Raw genomic sequence first — 19,748 nt, forward strand, 5'->3', positions numbered from 1 at the left:
CGATTCGGGAAAGGCGGCTGCTGCTTGTGGCGCCGATTTAATTAAGGGCTAAACCGAAGAAGTCGTAACGCAGCACCTTCTGTTTCGGCCACGTCGTCGAAAGGAAGGAGCGCCCATTGCCAAGACGCGGCAGGCCGGCCCTCGTAAATACAGGTAAACGAATGTATCACGAAAGCTCGTGCGCGCAGCAAAATGATCACTATTATCGTCTAACTGCAGAAACTCGAGCAATCTACTCGACCATCGAATATACCTGCTTTATACCGCTACTGGAATTCGAGGTTGTTTCGCCAAGTAGATAACGCCTTTTCAAGTATCCTTTGCCTCGATCGCTATCTTTTCTCTTGGCTCGGAAGATGTTGGTAAATTACATTGTCGGATAGTTCCAGGCCAATATCCAACGAACCTTCGATCAGCCGTTTCATCTTTCCTTCTTTTAATCTTACGCTGCCCCTCTTAGTTAGAATCGGTTATCGGTCATTCCGAAGACAAAGGAAACTATAGTTTTTGAAGGGAGAAAACGGAACATCCGAGTTCTCAAAAAGAACGTTCTAAGGATCTGAAATATCTTGCTGTTGTTTCGCAAAAGCGCGCACTGTGTGATACGCGTAACTTTGCTTAAAAGATGAGAAACACGGGGGGATTTGATGTATCTTGAAAAATTCAATAAATGCTAGGCGAGGAAAATACGAGATAGCGAGAAAAATACGTAAGAATGTGAATACACTTTTGTTAAAGATAAAGAAAGTAGGTAAGGACTGGAGGAAGATATAGAAAGTAATTTGAATCGTATAAAATTCATTTTGTACGACTTTTATCCCGCACTATGGCGTATAGAGCGACTACCGTTTCCCTTAAATAAAAATACATCGTGTTTAGCGTCAATATCGCTTTACTCTCATGATCCGATATCCATGTGGCTTTTGCTAAGCGTCTCGTTAACACTATTTTCACTGCGGTAACAATGCAGAGTCGCGATTGTGACGTTGTGTTAATGGGCAACTGCTAACTGCGAAAACGCGACCGACGTTCGTTCGATAAAAGGCCTCGTTATTGTTTCAGCGAAGCAACGAAGCTCGTTTCATAGAATTCTCTGACATAACGCACGAACCGTAATGTGTAACGACATGATCGTTGCAACTCATGCGAATAAGCGATGAACTATCGTCCAAAATGGATACTAACGAAATCTTTAATAATTGACCAGTTAATTACGCTACGAAAGATAATTTATAATAATTTCCAGCGACAAAAAAATATATCTGACATAACGTACATTAAATAACTTACCAATCGAAGAATCTCCTGCCGTGAAAAGTGCCGTCGGAGGAGCCATTCAAATAGGGTAACTCCACACCTACGTGAGTTTCCTCTCGACCTGGTACAGGTCCGACGTATCTCACTCGTCCTTGAAGAACTTTACCCTCCGGCGATATAACCTTCACGAGATGATCCAGCTTGAGATCTCTTGGTATCTGTCGAAATAAACACCGTAGATCGTAAACCAAGAATCCTTTCCCAGATCGGCAAGTGATCTACCGTAAAGTATACGATTTTAATTCCAAGTGGTAACGATTTTAACGGATCGTTAAGATACGCTCGGTGTTCAATTAAGTTTCATCTATCATCGACGAGTTTAACGCCGATAACCATTCACCACGATTAAAAAGAGCGAAACTTTCAAGCATCTGACCATCTCTCGTACGTACAGTAATTTATCGATTAAGCGAATTGACAAGCCATTGTACAAGCTGTATGTAATAACTCTCCTTCATAACTTCACGGTTTTACGATTTTACAATTTTACCGACTTATGTTACAATTATAACGGTTTAATCGCGCCAGAGTGTCTTCCACCGTTCCAAATGACACGTTATCGTGCCACGTTCTAATCAATTGTCAGCGAAGGCGGATATATCGAGGCACACGCGAGACACGCTGGTGAAATTCACCTTTGGCAGGTACGGTCTAGCATCCTGCGGGGGATGCCAATCACGGATTAGATCGGGCTCGGAGTATCGCCGCGTACGTCTCCGCCTGGCTGTCTGTCGGTTCCAATAATCGGAACTGACGCCGCTACTGGAGATCGTCAGCATCGAGTCGATGCTCCGTCGTAAATAATCCTCAGCCTCGTCGATCAACGATTCGGTCGAATCGCCGCTGTTATCGCCGGTCACCAAATCCGAGCGCAGATTTGGCAGACTGCCTCGCGTCATCGGACATTCTGCGAACAAACAGCGTCCTGGCAGAAATCACTTTACTGTTACGATGATACACCGTTTATAACGGGTGTCTGGCCAAACGATGTTACTTTAGTGGATCGTTTGGAAGAACTCGTCATTTATTTGTTATTTATCGACGCCACCAGCCAGCATTATCGGACAATACGAATAAGTTTGGGGAAAAAGTGGTGCAACGAAACCTTGGACGGTGTTTTATTTTTGTCGAGGTCGACGGGCTTCGCGTTTTTATTATCTTCCTCGTTATACGCGCGTCCCAACAGAGTAATTAAAAAAGCTCGCGTCAAAGCACCGGTTCACCAGGGATTTTTTAGCAGGTAAAATAGAAAGAACTGCGAGAAGTTGCAGGTTGACTGGGTTTGATCCGCTTGTAGTTATCGGGGATGGTTTACAGCGAAATGAGCGACACAAAAGAAAGCGAAGGAGGTACGTTCTCAGCTTGCGCGAATAAAGGAAGTACGAGTTGAAAATTTACGGATTATCAATTAGGTAAACGTATTTGGCTTGCGGGAAAATTGTCCGCAAGTTCTAGTGCTTTGTGTCTACTCTACGAAAACATCGGAAAGGATATGTTTGTATAGATTCTATGGTTAATAATTGGCAAGAACAAATCCGTCTCAGGGTCTAAGAGAATTCGATCCCGAAACACTTAAGGAATCTCATTCCTGAAACGATATACAAGAAACTAGCTGCCTTTGGAATTTTCAAATATCCGACATATTAATCAGAGCGTTTGCGAAAGGTCGAAGTGCGCCGTTTATGGGACGTTTTATTTGGCAGGAACGAAAGGTTGCAAAAATAGGTGCAAAATATTGAAACGATATTAAAATACACCCACGTAATGTAGATCAGTTACGATCGAGTGACTCGTCTTATAACGTTGCGCGGAAACGCGAATCTGCGATACGATTCCAGCCGATTGTAAGGTTTCTGAACGCGATAGAAGGTTAATTTGAAGTGGCTGAGCCTGAGATTCAATTAACCGCAACTGGCTTCTGCGAGTAAATAGTAAACTACATGCCCATTTACGACAGTTTATCTCGATTGAAATTAACTCTACAGGCGTCATTTAAATTACACACGCACAATTAAGATGTATCGTGACAAGTAGACAAACTGTAAACTATGATTTTAAAATAAAAGGGTTAGTGTGACAGAAAGACAAACCTTGGAAAGTGACCTTCGATCGCGTTCTCTTTGGAACGCTCTTAGAAGCTTTCGAGGACGTCGCAGGAGGGTGCACGTGTGTAGGCGAAGAGGGCATAGAGGACCAAGTTGGTCTGGGGGTAGAAGTGGCCGCCGGAACTCTCCAGGTATCGAAGGACGTCGCGGTTGCTCTCCACGAGTGTCTTCGAGACGGCCCACCGACAACCTCCAATCCAGGCGACGGGATCGAAGACAAAGAGCCACGATATCGAGAGGAGTAAAAGTCGGTGGAGAGGCGGCAATCGCACGGACTCGGAAGTCCTGTGCTGGGGTTGCAACGAGGCCAAAATCCTGCAGGAGAGCCGAGCGATTCGCGGCGATGCACGTCCGGTGTTCGAAGGCCACAGCCGCGAGAACTGAAACAAGTCTGAACAACAGGAACGATATGAGTCATTGTTGATCATTCCGTAATAATAAAACCGATTGATTATCCGGTCGATCTACCGAAATGCGTTCGAGTAGAACGAATCAATTTTTAGAATAACGCACGGAATCGGAAATATAAAATTGCAAAATAATAGAAAAATAATTGTATACGCTAATCCTTTTTTATTTCGTATTTGGCACATTTATTAAACTACGAATGCAAGGATAAGCTCCAGCGTTGTTTAATTTTCATAAGCAGCCGATTTTCCACGTTTTAAATTACCGTTCAAGGACGAAATGGAACTGAAATGATAGAAGAGCAATTCTAAAAGAGATAAGCGATTCGTTATTCGCATTTCAATGAGATATTTAAGATCGTAGGTTCCCTTGCGCCGCACCGCAGCGGAAAGGAGTATAATCGAATAATACAGCAACAGTAAACATTCAGAACCTACAGTATCGGAATAAAACAAAACGAGGCAAGCAATTAGTCATCCAAGTTGACGGAGAGGCGGAATTGAAACGAACGTCAAAGTGAATCGCATTAGCTTTATTCGTTCGACCTTCTCCCACGCGCGAATCATTTCTGTATATATATACAGAATATATATACACATAGATAAAACGGTGTTACGCCATTTTAAGAATAGTCTACTTTACTGCTTCCATTCATCACCTACGATATTGAATTTCTATGCGCATGGATAAAGATAGTTTTAATTATTATTATTTCGTGTAATATAATCGTTTTTCAAAGAGCTGTCCTTTACCAAGAACCTGTTACTCTAACGTTGTTACTTGGATTCTTCGAAGTGAATATACAGTAATTTCATTTTAGAGGTGGTTTCAAACACGTAGGATGCTTGGAATCGGACCTATCCATCGACAATGTTACTTATTACGTTATTACGATAAATAAAAAAATATTAGACACCAACAAAATATATTTTTATTGTACATTATCAGCTAAGTATACAGAATATTGATTGGCATCTGAAATATAACGTAACGTTAAACAAATATAACAAAGTACATCTCTATAAAGTATAATGGTTATGAAACAAGCGTTTAAACAACACACATACAAAGTTTTATAAGTATATTATTATCAACGTGCAAAAATAACGTTTGTTACAAAAACAATGCTGACGATTAAGACCTAAATGTGACAGGAAGACTGCTCAAACATTCCATCGCAGCATCGTACGTAAATATTGGGAACGAAGACAAAGAGAAGAAAGTTGGGATATTACGATCGATAATTATTCGTATTCTGACCTGGGGCTCATAAAAATTCAGATTATACGATCCTGGTCACACTCTATCGACGCTAGAATGATGCGATTCGCACTCGCTGCTCTTTCACTTCTCTATCACGTGTACAATCCTACGAGTCCTCTAATGATTCAGAAATGTTTATACTACTTGATAAACAAATCTAGTTTGTATCACAAATGTTCGCTATAAGTTCAGCTTACACTCCAGCAGCAGGTCTGGTTTCGATTCTTAAACGATTAACTGCATAAATGTGCATCATTCCTTCTCACACGAGCGCAAACCAATGTTACGCGATGTTTCTCTCGCTTTTTCTCTCAAGTTGTCGAAACTTCAAAAATGTCAAACACCACATTGCACGAAAACCAGTGATTCGTATATAAAATCCATGCTGCAGTCGCAACATACTATCACCCAACATCAACATACTGCAAACTATAAACTCCTAAGATAATGTATTTATAGTACTTTTGAAATCAAAAACTACAGGATTTGTCCTTTGACACAGAAGTATCGAATCTTTATCTTACGGATTATGAAGATTCTGATCCGAATTCGGATCCTACCTGTGCGTGTGGGTCGTGGCAGAGATGATCAGCGCTTCTGGACAACTCTGGCACCATGCTAGTGAAGCTGATGTCCGATAGCATTACTCTTCTAGCTTCCCGGGTTTTGTCGGACAATCGAAGTCTTCCAGGCACCCCGGTAGGCAGAGCGAACTTGCTGGGCAACGTGGTGAACGTATGAGCCACTTTGTGCGCGAGATAACTCTCGGAACGCCAGTGGGCTGGAAGCGCAGAAATGTCAGTTTGGGCACCAGACTCTCGTCTTGCTCCGCTGATTCTGTCCATCACCGGTCTCAATGGTGCCGCGCTCTTTCGTCGACTACCCGCTAAAGCTTCACGATGAATGATCGGTCTGAAAAAAGGTATAAAACTATACCGTAAATTGTTTAACGTACTTCGCATTTCAGCCATTTCTCCACTCTTCCAAGAATCTTAATTAAAACGTTGCATCGAGCATACTTTATTATTTATTAAATATTTTAAATTCCTCGTGTCTTCTTATTTTGCATTTTAAGGGAAGTTGCACGGACTGTACGAAGTAACATTATCATTGTTGCAAAATTTATTAATTTATAATATATCGATGACTTTTTCTAGAAATCGTGTAAGTGTAGACGATGAAATGAACGATACGATTCGTTCGACATGTGGAAGCGTCTTCTGTTAAGGTAGTTACAAGATGTTGAGCATTAAATTTGCTGTGACAAAATTTCATATTAAATTACGTGCAATTTCGAACTATTAGCAGCTCGTCGTTGACACCCGAATACTATTAGAGCCTAGACCATCGACTGTGGCTTCTGATCTAATTTTCAGCCCATAATTGTATCAGAATCAGAGCCAATATCTGATACAACACATACCTCGCTCTATTCTTACACAACAAACTAAAATCACCAAACTACCCAGCAAATCAATCGAGAGAGAATCGTCGATGATATTTCCTTAATGAGATGTGAAATGAATGGTGCAAGTAGAAATAAAGAATTTCTTTGTCGCGCTAGCGAAACAATTTCGGATACAAACAACGGTGATGTAAAAGTAAAGCAAATGACGAGCCAACGGATGCGTTTAATAAGTTATTGATAATAATAACTGACGGCGTAATTAAATCGCATAAATACGCGTGTGCGCTAACGAACAGGAAACACGTTTAAAGTGTCGTTTCGTATATGCGTACGCATCATTCGTTAGGAAGCCTCGCATGTGGCAAATTGCTGTACGCGAAAAAAAAGCAGTTGGAAGTAAGTGAAAACGTTTTATGGCTGTTAAATACCAAGCAGCTAATTAAAGTACTTTCAACGAATACATGCATACATATATTAGCGTGAGAGTCTTTCATCGAGTCATCACAGACTGAAGAGCCCTACGAGATGTTAAATAAAACGTCGGTACACCTATTCAAGCGAAAAGATCGGGTTTTCTTTCCTTTCCTTCGTTCAACAATGATTAACAATAATATCCACGATATTTAGTACATCTTTCAACGAAACCAATAGATATTCGGTAAATACAACAGGTAATTTAAATAAAGATTGACGCTCCAACTATTACGACATCTTACGAGACGTTCGACGGAGGCCTGGAGTTCCTGTAACGCAAGTGCCGAAAAAATAAAATCGATAGGCTATCGTGCAACGCTAAAAAAGAAGCTGCTAGTTACCTGTATGCAGTAGGTGGCGCGGCTAAAGTGTTCCTCCTGACAGCGTGTCTGGTAGCATGGTCAGGTTCTTCGACAACTCCACACTTGCTGATATCTGTTTCGACCAGCACCGAGCACTGAGACCATATTTTGTTCAACCTGGTGCTAGAACTTTCGTCGAACCTATCCACGCTTTCCTCGCGATCGATGCTCGAGCTCTGCGAAGAAACCGCTTCCTCGACGGAGCTGGTCTTCTCGCCATTGCACACCAAGGACTCGCCCTCGGCTGATTTAGCGTACTTCAACAATGCCGGTTGACCAGTAGGCGCAGACTGTGGCCAAGTTTCGGTCTCGGTTATGGAGACGAGATCTTCCTGAAGACCAAGATCGCGACAAGTTTCGTCCGTGGTGAATATCAGCTCGATATCGTCCAACTCCTCGGACTCGTTCTCGGATTGATCGTTCGGCTTCGGCTGGTCGGCCAATTGATTCTGGCGTTGATGCTGCTGCAACACTTGCGTGTCCGGATTATCGCTGAACACCGAATTGTCTCCGTCGGAAACGGATTTCAAGCTCAGATCCTCGAGATCCTTCTCTGGCACCTCCAAGTGATCGACCTGCGCCGCGTTCCCATCCTCCGCCTCGACGTCCTTGGATCGTCTATTCGTCAAGGCGGAAGCCAGGTCGTTCGAAGTCCCACTCTTCACCGTATCGTCCGAACTGACGCCAGATATTCCAGCCTGAGATTTAACAACAGTCGCGTCTCTCGACATCGTACACTTCGACACCTGATTCCTGGATTCCGATTTGGACGAGGATTCTACATGACTGTTAGGCACTTTCTCGACCATACGAGACTGCAGATCGGGAATCTCGCCGTTACCACTGGTGTTGCTATCGGTACGAGGCTCGATGACCGGCTTAGGTGCCTCTGCCATGCCCTCCGTGTCGACTTTGTCCCTGGACGCGTCCATGAGTACGCCTGCTTGCTCTGACAGACTGACACCGTTTACAGGGTAAGAATGACAGCGAGAAACCAGCCGCGTATGAACGCTACACGTGGTTATTAATAGGTGCATCGAGAATGGAACGCGTTCCTTTTAATTAACACTAACGCCACGAAGAAGCTTCATTTAGCGATTCACGCTTCTAACTAGTGAATTACGCGAATATCTTCCGCTATTATCCTGAATATTTAGATCGTTAATCTACATAATAACATTAACTTTGCTTTCAGCTAGATGAGTTATGCTATTTTAGACAGAAACAAAATGGCCTTATCGTGGAAATGTTAAGTAGACTTGAAATGTACGAATAATAAGAAAAAGAAACATATATTTAACAACGAAAGAGCAGCAACAACTGTCGAAACTCTTGCACGACTCTTTTAACTGATCAAAGATTTACATAGAACTCTCTTGCTTATCGGTCATACTGCACTTTTAAAGATTTCACACGCATGGCACACAATTTTGCAAATGTGCAATATAATCTGCACGTACCACCATTCGTGTCAAATCTCTACGTGCATTCTCAGAATCGCTTTTCATTCGTTATCGATACATTAGCATAAACAGTAAACATTTGCTCAGTTCTCAATCGCGCATTATCCACGTGAATTTTTTTGCTGAAATACAGTGAAATAAACGATGAATAAATAAATGGAAAACACTTTTCTAGTAATTTCTATACGTCAACACGTTGGCAGCCACTACGTTGTTGTTTTCTTCTTTTTCATTCTTTTTTTTACTACATTTACTACGATTAAAATAAATCACGCCATATCGACTGAGAACTTTTTAATACAAATGACCAGATAAAATGATAGAACGGAAAGTGTGCTGTTCGACGATTATCAATTCTCAGCGGAACGTAATGTTTTGCATAAATCAAGTGCGTGAAACTTTTCCGTCAAGTACAAAGTGCGTAAAATTCGTGTGGCAGTCAACGTTTTCACGTTATTGCAATTCGTTTCTCTGCGTTAATGTTATTCGTAAATGAAATCAATAAAACGTGTCTTGCTGGCCTGGGCTAGATGATCACGATGATCGTGAAACGCGAAAGTGGAACAAGATGATCGCGCGTGACAAAGAGAAACGAAATCCACGGACGATCTCTTAATTGCTCACAGAGACGCATTTCGAGACTCACTCTTTGACGTCTTCTACTGCGAGTGAAAAAAGACGGGCCTGGGGCGGCGGGCTTGTGGCAGCATCACTAGAAAACTCACTATTCCTGCTTAGAATCTTTCGCCTAAGGACGTGATTCTCAAGAGCGAGCCTCTCGACGACGTCAACGTAGCTCTCGCCAGAAAAATCACCAACGCTCTGCTTAAGACGGCGAAGCTCTTCCCGCGAAGAATCCAGCGCAGAGCGCAGCGATATCACAGTCTGAAAGGATGCATATCGAAAAATCACTTTTATCCATCAAACATATATAGCTTATTTCTGAAAAGAATTTTTTTAACGATTCTTCGCACTCAAAACACAAATGATAAGTAGAGAGCGGATTTTTGTGCGCTTACAGAAAACTCGGCAGAACGCGCATAATGTGGAAAGTTATAGTAATACGAAATATCCGTAAATACAGCGCTCTTCGTAATATTCGCTAGGTAAAACGATTTCCTACCGAAGCTCTACTTTTTTTAAATTGTACTCTGAAAAATTAAATCATACGAATTTGCGTAAAAATCCGCAGTCTAACCACAAGGAGGATAAAGTTTAAGCAGATTCGAATGCGAGATTAACTCTGGTACGATCCCCGAATTTCGTATGTCTCAGTTGTCTCGTTGCGCTTTCGTCACAACGGAGGAAAGGACTTTTCGTCGTTTAATCATATCTTTGGCACGGAATTAAAATGTGCAAGCACACGTATCGGTTATTTTTTTCTAATTTAGAAACTTTCCTAACGATAAAAGGATAGAAGATTCTCGATCGAAAGAACGAAGGGACAAATGTGATTTTATAGTAAACGTTTCGTCACGTAAATTCTATACAAATATATTGGAAAACTAACATTGGAACATTTTAAAGCTATAATTAAGCGGCCTAAGTATTCTGCGTAAGAACGTATAACCCTAGGAATATGACAAGAAATTTCCAATTTGCTCGTTTCCAATTTCTAAACAGTGTATCAAACAAAATTAACCTTGCCTAATTATAACATAGTTTTCTTAACAAACACTCTGCGTCTATCATTACCGCGAACGATAACAGCAGGTTTCAGTTGGAACGTTCGCAAAATAGCTGCGATTATTATGGATCACCGTTGAACCAAGGCGCTATCGGGAATTATTGTAATTGAGACGATGGATGAATGTTTGAAGAGAATTGCACACATGATCAACTTTATTACCCTTTCGATTTCATTCGCCGTGTACATTTAATGATTAGGTGTTGGTGTATTCTTAAAAAAAATATTCACATCATACACTATTATTGTATACCATCGAGAGTTGCCTATTGAAATTACAGAGTGATCAATGATTTTTTTTTTTTTTAATTTATCGAGCAGTTGCGCGATTAAATTATCCGAGAGTTCTGATTAGTCGTGTTCGAGATGGAAATTCAGAAAATGATTAGAACATGGGAAATCCGTGTGATAAATCTGTGAATCGGCAATAATGCCTATGATTAAAAAGTTAATAACGCTGTTCCGAGACGAATCGCGTACTTTCTAAGACGAATGAAATCTCGGAAGACGAAATGGATCTACTATCTCGATGGGATAAAAATCTTGGCGAAAGCTTGAATCTATACTAAAATGCTTGGACGGACATAAATTTCGTTGGTTTGAATAGGCGGTCGTTTTATTAAGTAGTTTAATGTTATTTAGCTTAAGATAGCTTAATAATTGAGTACTGGCAACGCACGGTAGGAAGTGCGGTTTGATTTTCCGCTGGAACGAAGATTAGAAATAAGACGATTCAGGTTTCCATATTACGCTGAATAAAAATCTCACGGTATGGATTTAAATAGGCGAATAAAAATATCAGCTTTACAAATAATAGCAATAATTAGAAAATAGTTAGAATACAAATAATAATTTCATTAGAATCAAAATGTTTATTATAGTATCCTGAATTTTTGTTACGATTATTAACATATACCCCTTAATCTGATCTACCATGAATCGTACACAGGAGAAACATATCATACACTAAGGTCAAGGGATCACAGAGGTAAAAAGATCGAAAGAGAGTGAACAGCATCGGTGTATATGAAATCGATGGCTCAGGCAAGGGTGTATAAAGTCATCTGCCCTTTTAGCAAGCATCGTGTCATCTAACCAATCACACACATACACGCGCATTAATAGTAAGTCAGGCATACTGACACACGTAGGTATAACAAAGGAGCAATTTCTTCAAAATTAAACTTATTCTTTAACAGACGAACAACTAGTAACAAACAGGTAGTAACTTGACAAAAACTGGCTTTTTGTATCTACCTACATATGTTGGTACATAATATTTTACAAAGTTCCAGACAAAAGTTCAAAGCAAGTACATAAATTATACTCTACAGCTTTTTGTTTAAATATATATATACCTTACTATATAAAAAAGAAATAGAATAGCATATCAAAGTCTAACAGAAATATTTTTTTAATTTTACGAATTTGAAATCTATTTTCTAAATATAACACACACACACACACATACATACATATATATATATATATATATATATATATATATATGTATATAATAACGAATTTGAAATTTGTATTATTTAATTAAAATTTTTTACAAGATTATTTTATGCCAATATAGGGAAGAATAAAATAAACGGGATGAACACAAGTTCAATTATTGTGATTAATTGTAACAAAGTTAATCGTGGTGCATTAATTAAATTTGTGATTCAAACATTCAAACCTGATGCAAGGCCCTGACAACGTCTAGTCCGGGGATTCCCGGGGATGGCAGGGTAAGCTGCAGCCCCTGATGGTGAGACTGCCGACCAGCTTCAGCTTCCATGCCTCCTCCTCCCCGCCCGATATTTCTAACGAGATCTTGCCACCGCCACAGGTCATTCCGAAACCGTCTTTCTCTTTGTTCGTTTCACCACGTTTTTACAATTTCACCGATTCGAATCGATCGCGTTGTTTCCGTTACCACATACACCCGGGACCACTGATCGATTCCCCCTCACTGGACCTCGAATCTTTAATGAAATACCGAACAGATCAATCGCTAAACTAGTCACCAACGATAATCCTAATTCGCGAAAACAATCGTCAGTTTCTATTTTCCTATTTCACGAGAGGGGCGTGAAATCGGATGCAAAAACACCATGGACACCCTTAATGGCAACGCTATAAATAGAGCCGAAAATGTCAGGGATAGTTAATACACTACGCTATCCATTTTACGTTCGAAATTACAAAATTAGGATTGAACAAGCGATTTTAGTTTTTCCTTATAATGTTACGTTTAGTCACGGATAAAAAACGATTTAAGAAATTTTCTCGATAATGCTGTTTATGAATAAAGAAAACAATCGGAAATAACTGCATACAAATGAAACACCATATATCGTTGTTCGAAATATTACCTTTTACGTTGTACGTAGGTTTCACCGTGTCGTGAATTTTCTGCGCGCTATGTTTGATTTCTAAGTGATTGCAAACGAGTGTTATTCGTCAAGCAAGATGTGTATAATATATTTTTATTGTAATTTTGAATGACTGTATAAATAAATTTGATATATAGTATATTTTTAATATACTGTGTAAAATGAAAATTATTAAAAACGGTAGAAGTAGAAAATTCAAACATCGATATTCAAGGAAAGAAGCTGCGCTTAAGATACAAGCAAGCTTTTCTAATTTTTCGTAAGATTAAATTGCAACTTACTTTTTACACGGATTTATCAATATACATCAAAACAATTAAAAAAATTGATTATCGATAAAAAAAATTAATATTTTCTGTTTAGAAAGTGACGCCGTAGTAACTGCGCGTAATACCATACGGATTGATTCACTTTTACGCACGCACTTTATCGTTCACTGTCGAGAACGTACTACTGAGAACAACGTTTACGACGGTGCTTGAACAGAGTTTTCCAATAAGCAGTCATTGTTAGAACTACTAAAAGATACTAATCAATATGGAACAGCTCGAAGGGTTTATAGGTACCACTTTAATCGTAATCGCTAAGCGCTTCAAATCTATTAGCCCAATGTAATTATACTCCCCAAACACCGATTATCATTTAATTCAGAGTTTCCTTCTTATGTATACACAATTCACCAATATCGTTTAATTAAAGTTTTTATATCAACGAAAAAAAAGGGAAAGTCCACTTGTATATCTCGATCTTAATAATATATAAAATTACATTTTTCGTAAGTACGACGCGGTAGCGTAATTTTCATACGAATGTCAACAATATAGTTCGAGCTGTCACTTGGCCTTTAATGCAGACGACGAAATAGAAATACATACCCAATTACAACAGGCTTGCCAACGTTGTATGATGCTACTCACGACAAGGAGCATTTTCACTAGAAGATGAATGGCAAATATCGCAAAACTTAATAATTCCCTTTTATCGCCACACATTGGCGCGGATACAAGTATAATTTAAGCTGAAATTAAAATATTTTTGTTATTATACATTTTTATAAAGCATCCTTGTATTCATTATATAGTAAAGAAGCATAGTGAAACAGTAAAATTTTTATCAGCAAAATAAATTAAATCTGATTCATATTAAAAATTATTATTTTATTTTTTCGAACAATAGAATGCAATTAAAACAATGTAAAACAATTTAATTCTCTCGTATAATAAATTAATTTCATTATTTTTTAGCAAAATCTGTCGTTTAAGGTTATTTGAAAATTAAATAGAACTATAGATGACGAGTATTATATAGAGCAATCTGTCCGCGCAAAGTTCGGTATTATACACGAGTGTACTATTATTCGTGACGTTGACATTACATAGTCCATAATAACAGACGAAAAGAATAAGAAAAAAAAAGGAACGGAAATCTCATAAATGTACTAAAACAGCGTAATATGTTTCATGGAAAATAAGTTCTAATTGGAGAAGTGAACCTAATTCATAAGGATGGAACATAAGACAAACATAAGAAGCATTTTATTTGTGATTTTTCTACACTTGTCGGTGCTAAATTGTACTCACTTGACGAAAACTTATTTTAAAGATGAAATTACAAATAATGGTGACAATATACCAAAAATCAGTTGGTTATTTAGCAATTCTGCTGACAGTTCCGTTAGAATTAAAAGAGCCAGCATAATCAAGATAAACGAAGATAGTTTATTAAAATCTATGAACATTAAGTGTCGACAAAATTTGAATCGCCTGTGCGGTGATATTACTAAAAATAACGACGAATTAATGCTGTTAGAATGTATTCAAAGTTTTAAGGTATAACTTTGAATTAACAGAACAGTTATTTTATAATATAGAGTACTTAATAATACAAGTAAAATAAAATTACTAATTTTAATTCGGTTTTTTCATTTTACAGCCAACTGAAGTATCTGGTATTGATGATGAATGCCGACAAGCAATCTGGGACTATATCTTAAATGTTACAGGTAACTCAAATATAGAACGTTTAGCTAGAAGAACCTGTGGCAAAGAGTTAGATTCATTGGATTGCACGGCTTTTGGTAATAAACATGGAGCATATCTTTCATGTTTAATTGACCAAAGAGAAAAAGTAAAAAATCCTCAATGCATTGCCTATATCCAAAGGTTAGAATGGATTGCATTCAGTGATTTTAGGATTATAACACCATTTTCTTCAGATTGTGAAAATGATATTAAAAGATTCAAATGTGACAAGGTACAACCTTACAGAGACATATCCCAAGGACAAATATTAGCCTGTTTACAAGAACATGTTAATGAACTTCAACTTCAATGTAAAAGACATATACTTCATGTGTCTGAAATACAAGCAGAAAATATCAACTTAGACCGACAATTGTATTTAGCTTGCGAAGAAGACCATACTAGATTTTGTCCAAATATTAGACCAGGAAGTGGTCAAGTATATAAGTGTTTAATGCAACACAAAACAGATAAATCTATGACAACAATGTGCCAAGAACAGCTTGCAAGACGAGGGAAATTAATTGCATCTGATTATAAAGTTAGTAAAGGACTAGTTAAAGCTTGTAAAGATGACATTAAAAGTAATCATTGTAGAAGATCTGTGTTTGAAGATAAAAACATAAGACTTGCACAAATTCTTCTTTGTTTGGAATCTGCGGCAAAAAATGGTAGTAAAATTGATAATAACTGCCAAGCTGAAATGTTTGATCATAGAAAACTTTTAATGGAAGATTATAGATTATCCCCTGAGATAGTTGATGGTTGTGCTAATGATATTACAGCATTTTGTAATAGTTTAGAAGTTGGTGGTGCAACAATTCATTGCTTGATGGAGCATACAAGACCAAGAAAGAGGAAATCGAGAATATCTAGTAAATGTCAGAGAGCGGTAATCAAATGTTTTCATATATACATTTATATACATAAGAGATTATATAATAATAAATATTAATGAAATGTTTTTCAAACATAATAATAGTTAGAAGATCTAATTATGGAAGCTGATGCTGGAGAAGATTGGAGAATTGATCCTGTTTTAAAGGAACAGTGTGAATTAATCGCTAATGTAGTTTGCAAAAATGTAAGAAAACAATTGAAACAACTCAATTGATATTTCATTAAATAATAAGTGAATACTGTAATTTGATTTACATATAGGTACAGGGAGGTGATGCCAGAATGATATCCTGTTTAATGGAACAGCTTGGTACAGACAAAATGACAGAAGCTTGTGAAACTGCTTTAGTTCAGATACAATATTTTGTAGCTAGAGATTTCAAACTAGATCCTCAATTGTATAGAGCATGTAAATATGATGCAACACATCTATGTCATGCAAGAAATGCATGGGCTAGTGATGGAAAACAAATGGATCCAGAAAGAGGACCTCTTGTTTTACCATGTTTATATAGACATGTGTATCATCCTCAAAAGAATATGACAGTAAGAATTCATGTGGTTTCATAAATAACTATATACAATACCTTAAGTAACCTTGGAAGTTAAAAGCTATTCTTGTATTGGCTCATTTTAGTTAAGAACAGAATGTCTTGAAGAAATTAGACGCGTTATGAGGCAAAGAGCAGTAAATGTTGATTTACAACCTGAAATTGAAGAAGTGTGTCTGACTGAGTTAGCATCATTTTGTTATGACAAAACAGCAAAAGGAGAAGAAATATTATGTCTTCAAGATAATTTAGAACGGTAATAGTAGATGTATTCAGTCATATGAAAATTTCTAAATTTATTTTACAATCCATTTGTTTTATTCACAGTTTAAGCAAGAATTGCAAATTAGCAGTCGGCAATTTTACGGAAGAACAAGCAGAACGTGTTGAATTGAATCCAATAATTTCTGCTGCATGTTACCATATCATAGAGCGTCATTGTGAGGTGCAATATAATTTTTTCAAAAATTTAAGTTAAATATTAACACACATAATTTTTACTTATGAAACTTATATGAAATATTTAAAAAACAGGAAATATTAAAATATGGTAAAGATGAGGGTGATATGATGGAATGTTTAATAGAACACAAAAATGATATAGAAGGGCGATCTGATTATAAATGTAAAGCAGCAGTGGAACACTTCCAATTAATATCATTAAAAAATTACCACTTTACCTATAAATTTAAAGAGGCTTGTAGACCATCTGTTAAAAGATGGTGTCCAAAGTGAGTAGATTTCTTAAATATTTTATATGAATTTTTATCAATACAAGAATGTTTATATTTTAAAATGTAATATTTAGATCTAAAACTAAGGCAGAAGTAATAGAATGTTTAAGTACAAAAGTGCAAGAAGATATAATAAAAGATACTCAACATCACATAACAAAAGAATGTAGACAACAGTTAAAAGCGCAGCTTTATCAACAAAGAGAAAACATTCAGTTTGATCCTATCTTACAGGCACAATGTACAAATGATATTAAACAGTATTGTTATGATCTTGAACCAGGCAATTCTCAGGTTGTGATATATACATATTTGTCTTTATATCTATATTTTGATATCTATATTAATGCAAACATTATTACTTCAGATTCTCGAATGTTTAGCGGCACACAAGTCAAAATTAACAGATGCGTGTCATAAACAATTGTTTAAAGTGAGGAAACAAGAATTCCAAGACAGTTCAAGCGATTTCACTTTATTAAATAATTGCCGAGCGATGGTAAGGCAATTCTGCCATGATATAAGTCGTTCACAAGCGTTAGATTGTTTAAAAAAATATAAAGATGAACCAACGTTTGATGATAAATGCAAAAGTATTGTTATTCGAAGAATGATTGAACAAAACACAGACTACAGATTTAATACTGCATTACAAATTGCATGTTCTTATGATATTAATAAGCATTGTAAAGAGGTATGTTTGGACATATTTTACTTATATCTTTTTTCTACCTTATTATATGTATGACATTCCCTCATTAGGTTTTATTAAATGAACCTACCGATAAAGAACTCGAAGGAAAAGTTATAAGGTGTTTAAAAATTAAATTTCGAGAGTCAAAACTTTTAATAAAATGTGAACACCAAATGACTAACATACTTAGAGAAGCAGCTTTAAATTATCATTTAAATCCATTATTAGCCACAATGTGTGCACATGAGGTATTATCATTCGAATATTTTCAAAAAAAAGGATAAATAATTTGAAATAAATATATTAACCAATGTAATAACTATTTGGAACAGATTGAAACAGTTTGTAAAGCAGATGACAATGATCCAGGAGCTGTAGAAGAATGTTTGAAAATGGAATTTAATGCTGGAAATAAAGATATGAAAGAAGAATGTCGCATGGAAATTGCTGATTTAATAGAACAAACAAGAGCAGATATTAATGTAGATCCATTATTACAGAAAGCATGTGCCGTCGATGTCAGTAAATACTGTAGTGATGTTCCTCAAGGCGCAGGGAGGCGTACGTTAAACAAATAAACAATACATTTTATATGTAAATTAGTTCATTTATTAGAAGTATAAATCTGTCAAAATTTTATTATTTCTTCTTCTTTTCTTAGATATCATGTGTTTACAAAATGTATTAGACGACAGTAACAAGTCTCTACAACCTGATTGCTATAAGATGTTAACTACAAGGATCGAAATGTTCAGAAATGCGGCTAAGGTAGCGAATTCTATATTTCTTATAATACATATTATATATTAGTAATATACGTATATTTATTTATTTTCAGTTAATTGGACCAAATTCAATCCAGGAATTGTATTCAACGGTAAATCAGTCTCCTGCAAGACGATATTTCATGATTATCGCGTTAACAATGATTGGCTTAATTTTCATCACCGGCTTATTTTGTGGAAGAGTAACAAGACGAACAATGTTAATGAAAAATAAGTGATAAATTATAGTGAGAAAAATCCGTCCTCGAAGATTTTCTATCGCTGTAATTAAAAAGAAAGAACAAATCAATTCCAAGTAAACATCGAAACAAAGAAGAAGAACAGAGTGATTGTACTGGTGACCTTCCTGCAAGATATCAAACTGTGCAAAATTAAGATAGAAGTTGCATTTTTTAATATTTTTATTTATCTCCTTTTTTAATATACATATAAATTTATAAAAGAGAGCGAAAGGGAGAGAGAGAATATATATATATATATATATATATATATATATTCATATACATATTATGTACACGATTCTACATTCAGTAGTATTATCATAAATATAAAAAACTGTAAGTTTGAATGAATGTAATGTATGATAAACTGAAAATGATTTGCATTTAAGGTAGATTTTAATAAAAAAAAAAATATATTAATAGAGAATATATATATATACATATATATATACAATAAATTGAAATGAGGAATGAAATTTTATGTCAATATTCTATACATTTGTGATATATAACAAAAATTCGTATAAAAATAAAATGGTCACATTTTATTTAAAGCAAAACATATTATCTGGGCACAAATTACCTTGGTCTTCCATTTTAGAACGTTAGAATGCATATAGAATAAAAATTATCGGGAATTATTTACAATGAATGAACTTGGACAATTATGTAATGTGCACATAATATGAAACGTATAAGAATATTACATATTTCTTGACAAAAAAAGTTATGCTCAATTTATAGTAATTAAAGCTATTTAATCTTATCATTGAATACATATATTGCTACTGTGTATCATAAGTTAAGGTATAAGACCAAATATTGTGTTACACGAAATATATTACGAGGTGAAATTTCAAGGTAAAGATGCTGAACTGTAGTCATGCCGTTGTTAGTTATAAAAAATAAATTTTCTTTCTACCCATATTTATATTGTAAAAAAATATGACCCAAGTATCATATACGTA

General features: G+C 36.5%; 2 protein-coding genes across 12 annotated transcripts in view; one reads left to right on the forward strand and one right to left on the reverse strand.

Moving 5' to 3' along the window:
* Positions 1 to 13,755, reverse strand: part of LOC100650455 — a 33,224-nt gene extending 19,469 nt beyond the window's left edge. Inside the window, exons 1-9 of one of the 11 annotated variants that reach the window (XM_048410757.1) lie at positions 13,156 to 13,734; positions 12,854 to 12,913; positions 12,175 to 12,463; positions 9,447 to 9,685; positions 7,317 to 8,294; positions 5,654 to 6,005; positions 3,408 to 3,813; positions 1,953 to 2,224; positions 1,291 to 1,475 (exon numbers count right to left, since the gene is read on the reverse strand). In XM_048410757.1, the coding sequence (XP_048266714.1) occupies positions 1,291 to 1,475; positions 1,953 to 2,224; positions 3,408 to 3,813; positions 5,654 to 6,005; positions 7,317 to 8,294; positions 9,447 to 9,685; positions 12,175 to 12,276 (2,534 nt within the window). In that variant the 5' untranslated portion in view covers positions 12,277 to 12,463; positions 12,854 to 12,913; positions 13,156 to 13,734. Of the gene's footprint in view, positions 1 to 1,290; positions 1,476 to 1,952; positions 2,225 to 3,407; positions 3,814 to 5,653; positions 6,006 to 7,316; positions 8,295 to 9,446; positions 9,686 to 12,174; positions 12,615 to 12,853; positions 12,914 to 13,155 lie in introns of all 11 variants that reach the window. The other 10 variants (XM_048410758.1, XM_048410762.1, XM_048410761.1 and 7 more) reach the window with 10 other exon arrangements.
* Positions 13,756 to 14,181: 426 nt separating this feature from the next.
* On the forward strand, positions 14,182 to 19,707 carry LOC100650337 (Golgi apparatus protein 1). Its single transcript, XM_003399791.4, has 13 exons — positions 14,182 to 14,703; positions 14,807 to 15,787; positions 15,878 to 15,979; positions 16,057 to 16,341; positions 16,433 to 16,602; positions 16,674 to 16,791; positions 16,881 to 17,077; positions 17,155 to 17,374; positions 17,448 to 17,774; positions 17,843 to 18,022; positions 18,107 to 18,335; positions 18,436 to 18,542; positions 18,613 to 19,707. Exons 1-13 carry the CDS (start codon positions 14,380 to 14,382, stop codon positions 18,775 to 18,777), a joined length of 3,405 nt encoding a protein of 1,134 aa, XP_003399839.3. The 5' UTR covers positions 14,182 to 14,379; the 3' UTR covers positions 18,778 to 19,707.
* Positions 19,708 to 19,748: the final 41 nt, after the last annotated feature.

Source organism: Bombus terrestris, chromosome 12 (genome assembly GCF_910591885.1).
Source record: "Bombus terrestris chromosome 12, iyBomTerr1.2, whole genome shotgun sequence".
NCBI classification, from domain to species: Eukaryota; Metazoa; Arthropoda; class Insecta; order Hymenoptera; family Apidae; genus Bombus; species Bombus terrestris.

Bases quoted from the DNA above. Each gene is read 5' to 3' on its own strand.
- LOC100650337 (XM_003399791.4), top strand. From the start codon at position 14,380: ATGGAACATAAGACAAACATAAGAAGCATTTTATTTGTGATTTTTCTA. The intron at 14,704-14,806 runs GTATAACTTTGA...TTCATTTTACAG, and splicing joins AATGTATTCAAAGTTTTAAG to CCAACTGAAGTATCTGGTAT. The intron at 16,792-16,880 runs GTGCAATATAAT...TTTAAAAAACAG, and splicing joins TCATAGAGCGTCATTGTGAG to GAAATATTAAAATATGGTAA.